The sequence below is a fragment of the Anabrus simplex genome, chromosome 1 (assembly GCF_040414725.1).
Source record: "Anabrus simplex isolate iqAnaSimp1 chromosome 1, ASM4041472v1, whole genome shotgun sequence".
Taxonomy (NCBI): Eukaryota; Metazoa; Arthropoda; class Insecta; order Orthoptera; family Tettigoniidae; genus Anabrus; species Anabrus simplex.
This window is the reverse complement of record NC_090265.1, coordinates 1,542,168,158-1,542,187,599: the sequence shown is the minus strand read 5'-3', so window position 1 is coordinate 1,542,187,599 and position 19,442 is coordinate 1,542,168,158. Positions and strand designations below refer to the sequence as shown.

At 40.3% G+C, this 19,442-nt stretch overlaps 1 protein-coding gene across 2 annotated transcripts in view; it reads left to right on the top strand.

Annotated features, from left to right (window-relative positions):
* LOC136858486 (protein vav) overlaps window positions 1-1,874 on the top strand; it is a 705,311-nt gene extending 703,437 nt beyond the window's left edge. For both annotated transcript variants that reach the window (XM_067138064.2, XM_067138062.2), the window contains one exon: window positions 969-1,874. In XM_067138064.2, the coding sequence (XP_066994165.2) occupies window positions 969-986 (18 nt within the window). In that variant the 3' untranslated portion in view covers window positions 987-1,874. The remainder of the gene's footprint in view (window positions 1-968) is intronic.
* Window positions 1,875-19,442: the final 17,568 nt, after the last annotated feature.

Genomic DNA, 19,442 nt, shown 5'->3' with positions numbered 1-19,442 from the left:
CTAGGTCCATTGCACTGGTCATTTAACCTTGTTGCAAATTGAAATGCAATTAGTTACGGGCATGGGTAGCTGTCAGATAAGTATACTATTATGCATGAGATACAAAAGTATTTTATAGGAAACCTTAGAGCACTAGAGAAAGCAAAGAATGCAACAGAGGCAAGACAATGGGGTGAAAATGGCAGATGGACGTTCTAGGCTGCATTCTCATACCTCAACTGACCAGTTAAGTTGTGATGATTGATGAGGGTATATTAGGGGTGTTCTGTTTTGTCTGTTAACTTACGTGACGTGGGGTTGTCAAAAATGCCTCAAATTACACCTAGTCTTGCTTCCAAACTGACTTTGTCGTCAAGTACTGAGGAATGATTTCCAACGGATGGCAAAGTGGTAATGTGCCAAGTGTGTAACAAAACTATAGGGTGTTTCTTGAAGTCACAACTTGACAAATATTTATGTAGTGCATTGCACACAAACAATAAACATCATGTCCCTTCTAAGCAGGTACTTTTAACTCAAATGGGACAGTCAGGTTGTTCAAAAAGTGAATTTTTTTAAGATATGTTCCGGGCAACGGTAGCTGCTAACATTCGGTGGAACAAACCTCAGGTTCCAGAATACCATTCCTTTCTGGAAAGTATTGTAATAGGCCAATTCCAGATGACTCTATGCTTTGAAAGAATTATCTGGACGAGTGTTACCAGGATATAATGGCATCTTTTCAAAGAGATTTTCAGAATTCCTATATCTGGATTGCAGAAGATGAAACGAAAGAGACATTGGGGCGCTACTATACCAAACTTATTGTTGGGAAACAGAATCCAGAAGCCCCTCCAAGTCGCACCTAATCTATTTGAGAATCCTTCCCGTGTTGGCAGCATCAGTATGTGATTTTCAAAGTGCATTCAGTGAACAGAGTGTAGTAAGTGAAATGACATATTTTTGGAGAAATTTTACTTGGATTGCAGATAAAATTACGAAACTAGTGACCATCGGCTTTCCACTTCAGGGATCCATGACAGTTGTGGAGAATGCTAAATTGAAACTTACTAGTATCATGAGAGGACAAATCGACGTCAGAGTCTAATAAATTCCATGTAATATTGAAACGAAATCCAGGTTATTTAAGTTCTCTATCTGTCTGCAAGATTCTTCATGGCATACAAGAAGATCCCCCGGAAGATATTTCACCCAGCTAGTTTTATCTCTTAAAGTGGTCCTTCTCAGTCTACAAGAGAATTATATCGGATCAGCGCCAAAACATCACAATGGAAAACATGGAGAAATATTTGGTGACATGCTGTGCATCACGATAAAAATGTTTCTGTACTAAATTTTGTTGCTAAATAATGGTTTAAGGACAGATTCTATATTAATTTCATTCGGTAATGTTTATGTGTTTCATTTTCAGAGCATGAGGGTAACAGGAAATTAGCTACAGCAATACATTGTGTAATATACTCTATGATTTACAGTGCATGACATTCTTTTTAAATATTGTAAGTATTTTGATTATGTCTTTAATTTGATTTTGTATTTAATACTGTCATAATTAGATAACAGTAGACTATATAAATGATCTAAAACAACAACGATGTCTCTTTCATAAAATATGGAGGTATTTAAAACAATTTTATTGTTTCATAAGTCATAATAAAAAGGAATATATCAACATTTTTGTAAATTTAGTGCATTAATACTATTACATATTTAATTACATATTTAATTGATATTTACTACTTTTTTATTTACATACTAGCTGTAGTACCCGGCGTTGTCCGGGTGGTTTTTGAATGTTTACCTTTAGTATTTGTATTACCAGTTATTTAAGTGTGAAGTGCATGCTTATTGAATTATTTTTGAGATATTGATTTTACGACCTATTATGTAGTTTTAGAGTTATTTAGATGTATGTGATTTCAAGTTTTATTTAATTTTCGAGTAAAACTTTGTCCTTTATGGAAGCTGGAATTGACTGGGAAGTATTGAATTCCTTCAGAAAAAAGTAATAATTATATGTATTTAACCGTCGCACTATACATATGACGTACACGATTTCAGCTGTCATTGAGACTGTCACAATCAGCCTAGTGACCCCAAAAGTAGTGAATTCAACACTCATCTCGGTCATTTTATACTGTATACTTTTAAGCCCTTCTGAGCTCCTGTCTCAATGGAGACTGAACGTGGACTTAAACGGTATCAAGAGCGTTACAGTTCGTATCAGAGACACATAAACCATGTCTTTCGACATTAATATTGGGTATTTTCATAAGTGTTAGTCCGGCCCCGCGGTGTAGGGGGCAACGCGTCCGCCTGTCACCCGGCGGCACCGGGTACGATTCCCGGCCGGATCGGGTGTTTTTAATTGTAAATGATTAATATCCCTGCCCTGGGGACTGGGTGTTTGTGTCGTCCTTAATGTTCCTTTCCTCACATTCACTTCCGCCATTTTCAAATACACGCAGGTTCACACTTACGGTGCAAAGTAGGGACAAAGGATCATTTTAGGTCGACGCCCAGAATAAATAGCATTTTTAAGAAAGTTATAAGTGTACCAGGTTTTGTTTGAATCACTCCAGTAGTTCGGAAAAATATTTATTGTTCGCTTTTAGTTACGTAGCCAACGGCCGTAGCCGTGTTGAAACACCGGATCCCGTGAGATCTCCGAAGTTAAGCAACATTGGGCGTGGTCAGGAGTTGGATGGGTAGAAACGCGCTGTTGGTGGCGGTAAGGGAATGGAGGAGCGGAAAGGAACTGGCCACCCTACCGCACCTCAACTCCAGCTCAGGAACACCTCTGCGGAGGTTCGGACCTGCCTTCGAGCAGAATAACCCTTACCTTACCTTAGTTACGTATATAAATTACCTCTCCTCTAGAGTTTCCAGCGGCGTCTTATCCTAAACAGTACTTTCTCCAGATAGTAAGTCATACTTCTATCAATTTTGGTTGAAAGCTACGCTGAAACGTACATAGGCTACGTCCATTATTTCGGTCATTCTTGACAATTTATGTTTTACCCCTTCACCCCCTATGCCAAAGGGGGATGAAATAGGATATTTTTAAAAATACGGAATGTCATTAAACTCAGCGACTCCGAAATTAAGAATTCGACACTATTTTCGATTATTTTTAATTATCACTTCTCCCGTACCCCCATCCCAAAGGGGACTGAACTTGGACTTATAAAATATTCGGAGTGAGACTAATTATCTCAGTGCCCACGAAAACTACCGATTCGACAGATAGTAAGTCATAAGTGTTAGTCCGGCCCCGCGGTGTAGGGGGCGACGCGTCCTCCTGTCACCCGGTGGCACCAGGTACGATTCCCGGCCGAGTTAGGAGTTTTTGATTGTAAATTATTAATATCCCTGGCCTGGGGACTGGGTGTTTGTGTCTTCCTTAATGTCCCTTTCCTCACATTCACTTCCGCCATTTCCAAATACACGCAAGTTCACACTTACGGTGCAAAGTAGGGGCAAAATATTCTCTTTGGTCGACGCCCCGAATAAATAGCATTTAAAAAGTCATAAGTGTACCAGGTTTTGTTTGAATCGCTCCAGTAGTTTCGGAAAACTATTATTGTTCGCTTTTAGTTACGTATATATATCACCCCTCCTCTAGAGGTTCCAGGGGTGTCTTATCCTAAACAGTACTTTCTCCAGATAGTAAGTCATACTTCTATCAATTTTGGTTGAAAGCTACGCTGTAACATACATAGGTTGCGACCATTATTTCGGTCTTTTTTTGACAATTTCTGTTTTAGCACTTCTCCCCGTATGCCAAAGGGGGATGAAATAGGATTTATAAAAAAAATCTGGAGTGTCATTATTAAACTCAGCGACCGCGAAATGATCGATTCGACACTATTTTCGGTTACTTTTATATGTCACTCTCCCATCTTCCCCACCTCGAAGGGGGGTTAAAATGGACTTTGGAAAATCCGAAGTGTCACTATTCACTTCAGTGACACCGAAAAGTATGGATTCGATAATATTTTCGATTAATTTTTATATCTCACCCCCTCAACCCCCACCACAACGGTGCCTGAACTTGTATTTTTTAAAATCCGGAGTATTACTATTCATCTGAGTGACCCCAAAAACTATGGATTCGACACTATTTTCGATCATGTTTATATCCCACTCCCCCCTAACCCCCCACCATATAGGGGTATGAACATGGTCTTATAAAAATTCCGGAGTGTCACAATTCACATCAGCGACCCCGAAAACGATGGATTCGATAGTATTTTCGATTAATTTTTATATCCCTAACCCCTTCACCATCCAACCATTTTTTGGACAGAAAAAATCCAGAGTGCCGCTAATCATCTGAGCGACCCCGAAAACTGTGGATTCGACACTATTTTCGATTAATTTATGTATCCCTCTGCCCATGTCCCCCACCTCAAAGGGAACTGAATTGGACTTTTAAGAAATACGGAGTGTCACTATTAGTAGTATAATGGGAGAGTTCGGCCGCCGCCACCGCCACCGGGCTCCCAGAGGCCACCTCCACCACCACCACAGCCAGAGGCCTCCCAGATGCCTCCTCCACCACCACCACAGCCAGAGGCCTCCCAGAGGTCTCCTCCACCACCCGCGGAAAATTTGAATTTGTAAACAAAGCCACGTGCTTTTTGACAGCTGTCATCGACAACAACGCATCGCTAACCTCAGTACTGCCATCCTGACGGGCCTAAACCTCAGTAGTGCCAACTTAACCTAACTAGCGCGAGGTAAACAAAGCCACGTGTTTTTTGACAGCCACGTGCTTTTTGACAGACAACAACGCATCGCTAACCTCATTACTGCCATCTTGACGGGCCTGAACCTCAGTAGTACCAACTTAACCTAACTAGCGCGTGGTAAACAAAGCCACGTGCTTTTTGACAACCACGTGCTTTTTGACAGCTGTCATCCGCCATCTTTAAACCACAGAGCACTGTGCTGCCCTCTTTATCGTAGTAGATGTAAATTCGTCACCTGTTATCGGCAGTGCTGCCATCTTGGCGGGCCTAAACCTTAGTGCTACCAACTTAACCTAACTAGCGCGTGGTAAACAAAGCCACGTGCTTTTTGACAGCCACGTGCTTTTTTGACAGCTGTCATCCACCATCTTTAAACCACAGAGCACTGTGCTGCCCTCTTTATCGTAGTAGATGTAAATTCGTCACCTGTCATCGGCAGTGCTGCCATCTTGGCTGGCCTAAACCTTAGTGCTACCAACTTAACCTCACTAGCGCGAGATTGGAATCGGTAAACAAATCCACGTGCTTTTTTGACAGCTGTCATCCGCCAACTTTAATCTATAGAGCACAGTGGTGCTCTCTTTAGCTACTTACCTTTGAAATGTGGTGGCGGATAATTTGAAAAATGCTTTTTGACAGCAGCCATCTTTAATCTAGAGAGCACTGTGCTGCCCTCTTTAGCTAGATACCTTTGAAATGTGGTGGCAGGCAATTGCACATGACAGCAGCCATCTTTGAGCACCGTGCTGCCCTCTATGTGGTGGCGGCAAATTCTACATGCTCTTGTTTGGAAACAAACTCACGCGCTTTTTGACAGCCGTCATCCGCCATCTTTAATCAACAGAGCACAGTGCTGCACTCTTTAGCTAGATACGTTTGAAATGTGGTGGCAGCAATTTGAAAAATTCTATGTGCTCTTGTTTGGAAACAAAGCCACGTGTTTTTTTGACAGCTGTCATCCACCATCTTTAATCAACAGAGCACTGTGCTGCTATCATGCGGACAATTTCGTCAGCTGTCATCCGCCATCTTTAATCCACAGAACACCGTGCTGCCCTCTTTATGACATGTAGTAGCGGGCAATATGAAAAGTTCTGTTAGCTGTCATCCGCCATCTTTAATCAAGAGTGCACCGTGCTGCCATCTTTAGCTAGATACCTTTGAAATGTGGTGGCGGCAAATTGAAAAATTCCACGTGCTCCTGTTTAGTAAACAAACTCACGCGCGTTTTTGTCAGCTGTCATCCGCCATCTTACATCGCAAACCTCAGTGCTACACTCTTTAGTTGAAATATGGTGGCGGATAATTTAAAAAAGAAAAATTCTACAGCAGCCATCTCTCGACGCTAATTGCACAAGATGGTGGCTATACATGACTCCTTAAAGGTGCTTATGCAAGATGGCCGCTATACATAGGTTCTTATGAGACGCCCTTGGGATGCTTGTGCAAGATGGCGGTTATACGTGGCTCCTTATGAGATGCCCTAGGGATGCTTGCGCAAGATGGCGGTTGCTCTTATGAGGCGGCTTAAGGGTCCTTGCACAAGATGGCTAGAGACGCCCTAAGGATGCTTGCGCAAGATGGCGGACACAAGATGGCGGCTATACACGTCTCCTTATGAGACGCCTTAAGGGTGCTTGCGCAAGATGGCTGCTGCTCATACGAAGAAAGCTAGCTTAGAGGCTAACGAGTCGTGCTAGTTCGATTCATTAAATTTGGGGCTTAAATGCAAAATGTTAAATATCTCGAAAGCGGTGCATCGTAGAGCAAAACGGACAAAAAATTTTCTGCCCACTACCTCGGTTCGCAGTACGAGGAACAAGAAAAACATAGTCTAATGATGAGATCAACGGTTCGGTTCCTACTTAGGCCCTTTGGCTTTCGCTCTGTTTTAGCTTGTATTGAAGCAAGTCTTCGTAACATGATCAGGTTTAGCTATGGTAGAGAGTATAACGTGCCGTGCAGGTTCGATTAATTAAATTTGGGGCTTAAATGCAAAATGTTAAATATCTCGAAAACGGTGCATCGTAGAGCAAAACCTGATACCTAGGTTTGCAGTATCAGGAACAAGAAAAAACATAGTCTAATGATGAGATCGACGGTTCGATCCCTACTTAGGCCCTTTGGCATTGGCAGCTATCTAATTCTACAAGATGGGGGCTATACATAGCTTCTTATGAGGCAGCTTAAGAGCGCTTGCACAAGATGGCTGCTGCTCTTATGAGACGCCCTAGGGGTGCTTGCGCAAGGTAGCAGCGACAAGACGGTGACTATACACAGCTCCTTATGATACGGTCTAGAGGTGCTCACACAAGATGGTGGCTGCTCTGATGAAGAAAGATAGGTTTGCATCGTGCAGGTATCTTTACAGCACTAAACCTCATACCTTTGAAATGTGATGGCGGGTAATTTGAAAAATTCTACGTGCTTTTTCTTAACACCAGCTATCTTTAAACAATAGCGGCTATACATAAGCTGTTAAGGCCTCCTCTTATGTCAAGGCATAGCTCTATCGAACAAGTTTAAACCTGCATCGGGATAGCTAGAGTAAGCACGTGCTGCAGTGATGACGTCATTATGCATGTTTAGACTTGCAAATCACTAAAGAAACATAACAAGACTAGAATCGAACACTGCACTCTATGCCGTTAACTTTATCATGTGATCGGAACATTGATTGAGGTGTTTAGAACACTAAATAAGTAGAACCGAACACTGTACTCGATACGACATGTGTTTAGAACATGTCAGGGGCTACCTTTGTTCTAAGAAGATTAGATTACCGCACATTCCTTGTAGGGCTAATAGGTTAAAGGGCTAATGGGCTAAAGGGCTAAAGGGCTAATGGGATAAAGGGCTAATGGGCTAGAGGGCTAGGGTGCCTCTCCTCTCTTTATCCGGGCTTGAGACCGGCTCTACAACTAGAGGCGGAGTTAACACCCTAAGGAAGGGAGAATGTAGGGAAATAATCTATACGAATATAGCTACTCGATCGACTATATACTACAGATGGATGACTTAGGTGAGGGTAAGCGCTTACTTAATAATACCTACACGACGTGATTCATACTCTATTTCAAAAATATCTTCTTTATACTGTGTGTAACCAGCATCATGATAGGCTCTTAGCAGTTGTAAACGTTTTACGAGTACGTTGGGGTCTTTACAGTAGCTTATCTACATAGGGTAACAGAGGCTTGTTGTGAACTTTGAGTCTATATGCAGACAGTTGATGTGCAGGGACTTGTTTTGATGTAATACGTGCTTCAGCAGTAGCGTTTCTAGGTACAAACTTAACTTGTTTCGAGAGTGATGAAGCGTTAAAATTTCCTTCTTCTTTACCTTGCATCTCTTCTTGAGATGTTTGCACTGCGACAGAACGTGTAGTAGGCTTAGGAAATGAAGTAAAATCATCAAGCTGTAATAGCAATGAAACATTAAGATTTTCTTCTTCTTCTACTTTCCCTTTACTACTGTTTTATCAACATCATTATCCTTATTATCATAATCATGAACTTGCCTCTCTTTATCTTGAAGTTTGTGCTTAGTAACAGAACTTGCAGCAGGCCTAGACAACAAGGGAGAATTAAAAATCTCTCGCAGAGGTGTACTTTTCAAACATAAATCAGTGTTCGCTGGAATATGGTTGAGCTCTTTGTATTTTGTTCCCGATGAAGCTACATTACACGCGGCTTCATGACGTTGAGCGTTGTATGCGTTCTTGAACTCTCTTCTACGATGTTTGCATTGAAAAATTGTCCTACATGATATCTCATGACGTCTCCTGTGATAGCTTCGGGAAAATGCTTTTCCACACTCTTCGCAAATATACCTAGACATAGGTTTTTCCATGACGGACTTTTATCTTCTGCTAACAGATTCTTCTTTAAATCTACTCGGCATTTGTTACTCTCTACTTCGATGATGCGAATAGCTTAGCGATTAACAGTAAACTAACACAAAAGCGTATAACCAAGGTAGCACCAGTAAGGTTTAAGCCCATCAAGATGGCAAGAGTGAGGTTAGCGACGTTCTGCTGTTGGATTTTCAATTCCGCGCTATAACATGCATAAGGTGGCAGCCTTGAGGTTTACCGCTAGTAGTATAATGGGAGAGTTCGGCCGCCGCCAACGCCACCGGGCTCCCAGAGGCCACCTCCACCACCACCACAGCCAGAGGCCTCCCAGATGCCTCCTCCACCACCACCACCACAGCCAGAGGCCTCCCAGAGGCCTCCTCCACCACCCGCGGGAAATTTGAATTTGTAAACAAAGTCACGTGCTTTTTGACAGCTGTCATCGACAACAACGCATCGCTAACCTCAGTACTGCCATCTTGACGGGCCTAAACCTCAGTAGTGCCAACTTAACCTAACTAGCGAGAGATAAACAAAGCCACGTGTTTTTTGACAGCCACGTGCTTTTTGACAGACAACAACGCATCGCTAACCTCAGTACTCCCATCTTGACGCGCCTAAACCTCAGTAGTACCAACTTAACCTAACTAACGCGTGGTAAACAAAGCCACGTGCTTTTTGACAACTATGTGCTTTTTTGACAGCTGTCATCCGCCATCTTTAAACTACAGAGCACTGTGCTGCCCTCTTTATCGTAGTAGATGTAAAATTCGTCACCTGTCATCGGCAGTGCTGCCATCTTGGCGGGCCTAAACCTTAGTGCTACCAACTGAACCTCACTAGCGTGAGATAAACAAATCTACGTGCAGCTGACATCCGCCATCTTTAATCTATAGAGCACAGTGCTGCACTCTTTAGCTACTTACCTTCCACGTGCAGCTGTCATCCGCCATATTTAATCTATAGAGAACAGTGCTGCCCTCTTTAGCTACTTACCTTTGAAATGTGGTGGCGGATAATTTGAAAAATGCTTTGTGACAGCAGCCATCTTTGAACACCGTGCTGCCCTCTTTAGCTAGATACCTGTGGTGGTAGACAATTCCACGTGACAGCAGTCATCTTTGAGCACCGTGCTGCCCTCTATGTGGTGGCGGCAAATTCTACATGCTCTTGTTTGGAAACAAACTCACGCGCTTTTTTGACAGCTGTCAACCGCCATCTTTAATCACCGTGCTGCCCCTCTTTAGCTACTCACCTTTGAAATGTGGTGGCGGTAAATTCCACGTGCTCTTGTTTGGAAACAAAGCCATGTGCTTTTTTGACAGCTGTCATCCGCCATCTTTAATCAACAGAGCACCGTGCTGCTATCATGCGGGCAATTTCATCAGCTGTCATCCGCCATCTTTAATCTACAGAACACCGTGCTGCCCTCTTTATGGCTACTACCTTAAGCACGTAGTAGCGGGCAATTTGAAAAGTTCTGTTAGCTATCATCCGCCATCTTTAATCAAGAGAGCACAGTGCTGCCCTCTTTTGCTAGATACGTTTGAAATGTGGTGGCGGTAAATTCCACGTGCTCTTGTTTGGAAACAAAGCCATGTGCTTTTTTGACAGCTGTCATCCGCCATCTTTAATCAACAGAGCACCGTGCTGCTATCATGCGGGCTATTTCATCAGCTGTCATCCGCCATCTTTAATCTACAGAACACCATGCTGCCCTCTTTATGGCTACTACCTTAAGCACGTAGTAGCGGGCAATTTGACAAGTTCTGTTAGCTATCATCCGCCATCTTTAATCAAGAGAGCACAGTGCTGCCCTCTTTAGCTAGATATCTTTGAAATGTGGCGGCGGAAAATTCTACATTCTCTTGTTTGGAAACAAACCTATGCGCTGTCATCCACCATCTTTAAACTACAGAACACCGTGCTGCCCTCTTGCGTCAGCTGTCATCCGCTATCTTTAAACTATAGAGCACCGTGCCGCACTCTCGCGTCAGCTGTCATTCAAGGAATACCTTTGTTCTAAGAAGATATTACAAGAGAAGTGATTAAGAATATAATCGAACACGGTACTCGATAGATTAGAACATCGGTTGATGTGTTTACAACATATCTAGCGTATACCTTTGTTCTAAGAGAAAAAGTAAGACAAAAATTTTGAACAGCTTACGTAAGATAGTGCACCATCCCGCGTCCAGGTGAGATACACGAGTTTCCAGACTAGCTCTTAATAATAATTTCATCTGCCAAATATTCCTGGGTTGTGAGTTCCGCGTGAGAAAGAACACCGATGGCTTACGGTAAATCCCAACCTACGTAGATGAACGTCTTCAACACGCTATGAGTCGGTTACCGTATATGTATAATTCCGCATTTTATCGTAAAATTCAGATTATCGTGGCTTGTCAAGAATTCAGTACATGTCATCATCATAATCGCAATCAATTAGTCATTATAAGCTTATATCTAGTACTTATTCTAAGTAGACATTGAAAGAATTTAATGTTTTCACTACTCAGTTTTTATTCATAAATTGGTCTAAGTATGAGTTGAAATAAGCGCAGATTATCTTGAAAAATTATTTATACATTATGGCTGGTTTCCTACGCAATCAGCATCTAAATAATGTAATGATGTTGCCTTGAAGAAAATAGTTTTAGGAAAACCTCTAATAAATAAATAAATAAATGAACTTAGGCCTCATTCATCTGAATCATAGTCCTGGCCTGTCAAAGAATTGTATTATAATTAAGTAGTATCCAAGGGATTCAAATGAAAAGAAATAAATTATATAATCAAGTAAAATTATTCAACATAATTGTGAAAGTTGGATAATTGTAATAATTGTAATAATTATAATGATTGTAATGATTGGATGCATCCAAAAGATTTAAGTAAAATAAGCTATATCCCTACTATATACAATGTTTAAGTTAAAGTTCAATTGAAAATGAGAAAACGCAAAGAATGGCCAATAATTAATCAATCAATTAATTAATTAATTAATTAAGATCTGGAATCTTTCAACATTAAGCTAGGTTGCTTCTCAAAATTACCAAAATTCAATCGTCTGAACCTAAATTCACATGCAATTACAGAAATGCATATCACTCGGTTGAAACACTTCACATCAATGTCCACGCACAGTAGAAAAATCGTGTGAGAAGATTAATGTCTGACCATTAGGGATTTTCTCTATTTGAGGTTCCAAGTTATTCAACGTTTCATATTTCATGCTAGTTGGCCTCCATATAAGCAAATCTAAGTCCACTTTAAGTCGTAAGCAATCTTAAATCAATTCCATCGTAAGGCTTATAAGGCTAAATCATTCAATTATTATTTTAATTCATGGTTAAAATTCAGTTAAAGTGCGTATATGACTTAACATAACATTACCAAGTGTATTCAATTAATATTCCAACGAATAATACCATGGGTGGAAAATTTGACATATAGGAAGGCTCTATCTCCATCTAAAATCCACATATGAAAGACTAAGTTACCAGTGATGTCTTATACTGCTCCCATAAAATCATAAGTTGAATTGCCGTAAGTGAGAATACATGAAAATAATCGTAGATATGTCAGTGAAGGCCTAAATATTGACGTAAGTGGCCTCTCGGCTCTTCTGAAGATCCTACTTACTCAATTAATTCTATAGTGATGGCATTAAGATCGTATCCTAATCTGTATCATATATATATTAGGGAATAAAATAGCAATCAGAAACAGTACGTTTCAATACCTATACCTTAGCATGTGCAACCTACACATACTACCATCTCTCGAAGAAATACTATGACCAACTTCCTAAATAACAATAATTATCACCATCAAAATATACTAGCAACTCATATGCTAATTACATTCACCATTTAACACTACCATTATCGCGTAGCATTTATAATCGAAGCACTCGTTTCATCAAAATACGCAACATATGTGCCATAACCTACACACATATAAATCATTATCATTACTGTCATAGTATCAAAGAACAGCACATCGTAACCTTAAAATTGTGCCACTATATTTAATTGTAACACTCCCTAAATACGATCTTTACGCACGTTATTTGTTAAAGCCATCATGCATATAAATATTAGCTTCCTCTTAATACTCTAACACTTCACTGACAACGAATTAAGGAAAAATATCAATCACTTCTCCACTACCATATTGACAAACTTACGAACGGCATTCACTGGTATTTTAACGCCTATGTCTGGAATTTATGGTAACTTTGGATGAATACCTATTTCCTTGTAAGCACACTCGTATATTAACTACGCACACACAATGTCATAATGCACATTATATATTAACCAAAAGAATAAGGTTTTCTACTTACGACACGACTCAAATGGGGACTTATCTTTGCTTATTGGATTTTGACTTCCATCTCGCTGTTGATCGTCATGGGATGGTATGCCTCGCTCCATGGTTCGGCTTAAGTAATAGGGTTCATCTCGTCATCACAGCTGACTACTGTCCTCCTGGATCATCCATCTCGTCAAGCGTCACCATAGCCAGAGTAGTCTTTGCCTCAGCTTCTTAGAACATCATGGTGGTCTTCATTGCATCAAGGACAGAATAACACAAGGCATTAGTTGATTTGTACATGCTGTAATCTGTTTAGTAGTGCTAATGCGAAAAATATATTTGTTTTCTGGTCCGTCTAATTTGCCTATAAGACTCTAAATATCGTCTTATTTCAAACTGCCTTGCTCGCCGAAACGTTGTGAAATTTACGTGCTTTTAGAATTGCACTCTATTTTCCGTTTAATTCAGCTCTCTTGACGTTGTGCAGTATCGGGCAAATCAAATGTTCCGAGCCCAACCGTGACGTAGTACAGCTCCAACTTGACGTTTCTTATCAGCTGGTCTTTAATCTCACGTATATGTCAATCACAGCTGATGTTTTGCGGGTTATCGTAGATTTGATCTTATCTCCAACAGTTGATTAAAAACTCCGATAAATAGTTGGTTTCTTTACGCGATTCCGTCTTTCTTCGATGCAGTGCTCAATTGAGATTTTTTCTAATGGAAGACTTTTTTTTTCAAATAATCGATTTAAATAATCCGCTCTCATCATTCTTTCGCACCGCCTTCTAAAAGTGGTTCTTTCCGTGATTGCCGGTTGAATTTATTGTCTCTTTAGCTCGTACCGCTGTTAATTGCCTTTATTCTGATCCGTTAATAGCCGGAGCGCCATTTTTGTTCCTAATACAGCAACTATAGAACAGTGAAATGGCACATTTACTCCTCCCACGTTGATTTAAATATATGGCTTGCTATATATTTATCTTATATATTTCTAATATCATAATGGGACTTTTCACTGTTCTTAGTTAGAATTTTGAGAGCATTACTGTAAGTTTTTAGATGAATTGGTTCGTTCTTGTCATAGGCCATTCCAGTTCTCATTCCTTGTTTAACTGCGATGTTTGATAAACTCTAATCCCTTTGTTCCTTGAAGTATAACTTAATATTTGCCGCATTGTGTATTCCTTTACTTCTACCATTCAGATCGTGAACTTCGTATGCGTTGTTCCCAAATGATCGATGTATAACAAATGGTCCATCGAATAAATGTACGAACTTTGCAAATACTTTAGTGGATACATTCGAGATTGCTGGCTTCTTTACTAATATAAGGTCGCCCTTCTTCAATCCAGGATGGAATTTCTTGTGTTGTATCCTCCTCAGTCTCCTCTGGGATTGTTTATACAACCTCTCTCGAACTAGTTGGTTCAGCTTATCTTGGTCTAAGCTTGGTTCGGTAGGTAGCGGAATTATTTTGTCCCATGGTCTCTCAGGTCTAATATTGTAATGAATAACCTTTGGAATTTGGCCGCTGGATTCGTGGACAGTGTTATTAATGCTCTCTTCAATTTTCTCAAGTACATCAATCCACTTCCAGTGTTGCTTGGAGCAGTATATCCGGCAAAATTTAGCTATTTCTTTCATATATCTTTCGACTGGGTTGGATGCTGGATGTCTTATTGAACATAGAACATGTTTAATTCCCATCTCTTCCATAGCCTCTTTAAATTGAAATGATGTAAACTGAGTTCCTCTGTCGGACAACAATCTCTCGGGTTTTCCCATGTTAGGCAATATATGTTTAACTAGACGTCGTATTACTTGTTTCGAATTAGCACGCTGTATTGGTTGAAGTGATACATATTTTGAGAAAACGTCCGTAACTACCACGATGAATTTATTTCCTTTCTTAGCCGTAGGAAGCTTACCAAATATATCGATGGCATATAGCTCTCTGGCTTTGTGTGGTAGTATGGCCCTTGGTTCATGCCTTATTAGACAATTCCCTTGTTTAACTTTCTGGCAGACATCACACGTTCGTACTATATTTCTTATAGTCCTTCTATTTCCTTTCCAAGTGAACTTTTCTAGGATGACTTGAGTCACTTTCTCCATACCGCCATGTCCTGTGATTCGATGTACGTGCCAGATCACTTCTCTATATAATACTGAAGGTAATACGATGCGTACTCTCTCTTGATCTTTGCCTGTCTTAGCCATGAGCATACCCCTTTCGATGCTGTATACTCTTGATATTTTCGACCTTGCCTCAGGATCACAATCTCTATTTTCTAACTTGTCTATGATATTCTTCAACTTCTCATCCTGACGTTGCAACTGTATAATATTCCGCAATTTTTCTAGAATATCCTCATCTTTTGGAATTAGCTCTATTTTATGGACTTCCTCCATGTTGTCCACGGGATTTCGACTTAGAGCATCGGCTAGGATATTTTCCTTTCCACTACAGTATTCTATCTTTATCTGAAATTGTTGAGTGAACAACATCCATCTTGTTATCCTTTCGTTCGTCATTGCTGCTTTAAGTCCGAAAGTTAACGCTTTGTGATCCGATCTGACGGTTATCGGATACCCATAGATAGTCTTTTTCCACTGCTGTAAAGCATAGACTATCGCTAGTAGCTCTTGTTCTGTAGTAGTGTAATGAATTTCATGACTCCTCAACTTTCGACTGGTGAAAGCTAAATATATTCTTTAAGAGGTGTCCCCTCTTCTTCTTGGTATAAACACGCGCCTATACCGACATTCGAGGCATCTGACTGGATAATAAATTCCTTTTCGTAATTAGGATAGCCTAACTTTATACTTCTGGTCAGCAAAGTTTTCAATTCTTGGAATGCCCTTTCTGCTTTTTCATCCCACTTCCATCTGTTATTTGTCTTCAACAGATCCTGTAGAGGTGCTGCAGTTTGAGTGTAGCCTTTACAGTGGTTATAAAAGAACTGGGCCATTCCGAGGAATTGTCGTACATGTTTAATGCGTTTTGGTCGAGGAAAGTCGCATATCGCCTGGATTTTTACTGGGTTTGGTCGTACCCCTGTGCCATCTATCATGTGACCGACAAATAATACTTCTTCCTGACAAAACTTGGACTTGGCTATGTTGATTTTGAATCCCGCTGTCCTTAGATTCTGAAATAACTTCTCCAGCTTATCACAATGATCATCGAATGTCTTGGTTGCCAAAATGAGGTCGTCTACATAACAAGTTAGAAATTCCTTCACCTCTGGAGTTAAATTCTTATCCAGGGCTCTCACCAAAACGGCACAACTGTTCTTCAGTCCGAAAGGCAACCGACAGTAGACATAAGTCTGACTGTCAAACATGAATCCCGTTAGCAGTCGAGACTTTTCTTCAAGGACAATATGATGATAGGAAGACGTGAAGTCCATCGTCGAAAAATACCTCATGTCTCGGAATTTTTGTACAATATCCTTAATCTTCGGTACAGTATTATATTCAGGAATTAATCGGGTATTTAAGGATCGCGCGTCTAGGCAAATTCTCAGTTTCCCGTTGCTTTTCATAACTATTACTAACGGGTTCAAATATGGACTAGATGTTTTCATGATAATTCTATCATCCTCCATGCCTTTTATAATTTCTTTTACTTCTGAGAAATATTTCTCTGGCACCCCATATAATTTCCCTTTAAAAGGTGTCCAATCATTCACCAACAACTTATACCTAAAATTGGGAATCTGTCCTGGCTTGTTCCTGAATAGGTCTGAATATTCCTGCAAGATTCCGTGAAGTCTGGATTTTTCAACAGGTGAAACTCTAGCATTTGCAACTGCCTCTGAGATGTTTGGTATATTTTCTTCCTCCACTGTAATCATGACCTTCTCAATACTTTCTAGTATATTCTCACATGGCATTGACATTTCATTCCCTTCTATCTGCAATTTCGAATTCCTTCCTGAGTGTGAGTCCTCTCCTTCTTCCTCGACTTTCACACTATTAACTACACCATCGTCCTCATTGATTTTAATTCTTTCCTGTTTTTCTTCGGTATTCTCATTGCAAATAGGAAATCTTATCTCTTGTTTCTCCATGTCAATGGTCATTCCTGTGACTGTCATAAAATCTATTCCTAGTATGATGTTATATTTGATTCGGTTCATGACTACGAATGGGTGTTCAAAATTTCTGTTTCCTATATTAATCTCCAGATATGTTTGTACATTACACTCCACTGTCTTGTCAGGTACAATACCCCGTATCTTAATTTTTGAGACTGGTATTGTTTTTTTTTGCTAGGGGCTTTACGTCGCACCGACACAGATAGGTCTTATGGCGACGATACTGGTATTGTTAGTAGTTTCATTCTTTTATTCATGTCTTGGAAAAGCTCTTTGGATAACACACTAATACTGGCTCCAGAATCCACAAGGCAATGTACTTTAAGCTCTCCTACTCTTGCTACTATAATAGGTAAATTATATCTTTTCTTTATATGATGCTGTGTTAAGTCCTTAACCAATTCTTCAGAATCAATCTCCCACGAATCTACTTGCGTTATAAAATAACTGTTAATTTTGAAATTCCCTGCGTTTTCTACATTTTCAATTTCGCCTTCTAATCTGAAATTGGCGGGTTTTTTTTGCTTGTTGGCCTTTCGCTCTCTCCCCTATACTCAAATTCCTTTGTGTTGGGATTGAGCGCCTGTTCTTCCTGCCTTCGCTTCTTAAATCTTTGTAGTTCAAGACTCTCGGCTCCTTCCACGTCAGTATTTACGTCTTGATCTCTTATGGCCTTTTCCCATTTAATTTTATCATTTCGGGCCTCATTCAGTTCCTGAATGTATCTTCGGTTGTAACTTTCCTTTTCTTGACTATCCCGAACATTCCTTCTTTCATATCGGGGTCTCTCTCTGAAATTGTTTCTTCCTCTGCTTTCTCGATACTGGTTCCTCAGTCGCATATTGGGCTTATACCTTCTATTTCCCATATATGTCCCTTGACCATAGGCTCCTCTCCTGCAATGACATTTTTCGTCCTCCTTTCTTCCATTTTCTGGATTACCCCATTGTCTTTTTCTGTTTATATTTCTACGTTCTTCCAGGGTATTTCTACTCGTAACATCTTGCGTAAGTATGTTAACAGTTTCTTCACTGTAACCGTTCCTAGCTATCCTGTGAGGATGTGGTACCGTAGTCATGTCAATCTGCCTTAGCGTTGTCTCCATTTGTACAGCGGTTACCGGGTTAGCAGTAGCTAATAATCGTTGAACGTCTAATGGAAATTGACGTTGTATAGTCTTAATTGCTTCGAGTTCGCTGGGTGGTGAATCCAGGTCCTGAAAACGGTAAAATTGGTGGGCAAAGAAATCGCTGAACCCTGTTTGACCATTTGAAGCATATTTACGGGAATAGAGTTCTAAACGTAGGTTGTGCTGAATGTCTGGATTCCAAAAGCGCTGCAAGAATGCTGTTTTAAAATCGCTGTACTCATGAAAAGTATATTTGAATGCTTGGAACCACAAACTAGGATTTGCGTCCAAGTGTTTTTCTACTATTTTCAGTTTCTTCTCCTCCGGGATACCATGCTCTCTAAAATAATCGTCCATTTCCCGAAGAAAACGTTTTGGTGAAATACTCGTGGTGTTATTAAAATGTTTAGGCCTATCGTCGAATGTCTTTATTACGTTTATTATAGTGGGACTCCCACTGCTTCCATTCTCTGTACTCCTTTCCACAATACTGTGATTCGAACGTGTAACCGGTATACTTGTAGCTTCTCTCTCATTTATCTGAAATTCCACGTTCTTACGACATTCGTCGTTGGATATCGTAACGGTCCTTCCATATTCTTCATCTCGAATCTCTCGTATTTGAGCTTGTATCTGCCGAAGTCCTTCCTCAGATTTACTCATCCTCTGATTTAGTTCTTCTTTGTTGTGCTCGATCTCGTCTCTTATTTCCGTTATTTTATTTCCGATCTGATCTGCAGCTTGTTCGTATTTCTTTTCCAAATCAGCATTCGTTGTCTGTATTTCGCCGCTTAACTCCCCAATCTTCTCCTCGCATTGTTTCCATTTCTCTTGGGAATCTATATGCAATTTCTCCATATTATCTGTCAGGTTCTTTATCTCATTCTCCTTTAGAGATTGTAGATAGTTATTATTACCTATCATCTCTTTCTTGATGTCATTTATTTCTTCTTGTATTTTCTGGTTTTTCTCTTCCACTTTTCCGCTAATTTCTGCTTTCCATTCTTCCATGTGGTTCTTGATCTTGCCCATTTCTGATCCTATTTTCAAGATCTCTTCTTTCATCTCCGTCATTATTATTTCGCGTCTTTCTTCTTGCTCCCTAGTTACCTCTTCCATCTTTTCCTGATATTTGCTCAATTCTTCTTTCTGCTCCTGATGACCTTTCTTCATCTCCTCCTTCATTTCCTGCTTCATCTCCTCCATCATTTGCTTCTGCTTCTCTTCCTGTGTACTAATGATTTCTTCCTTCATCTGCTTCATCTCCCGTCGAT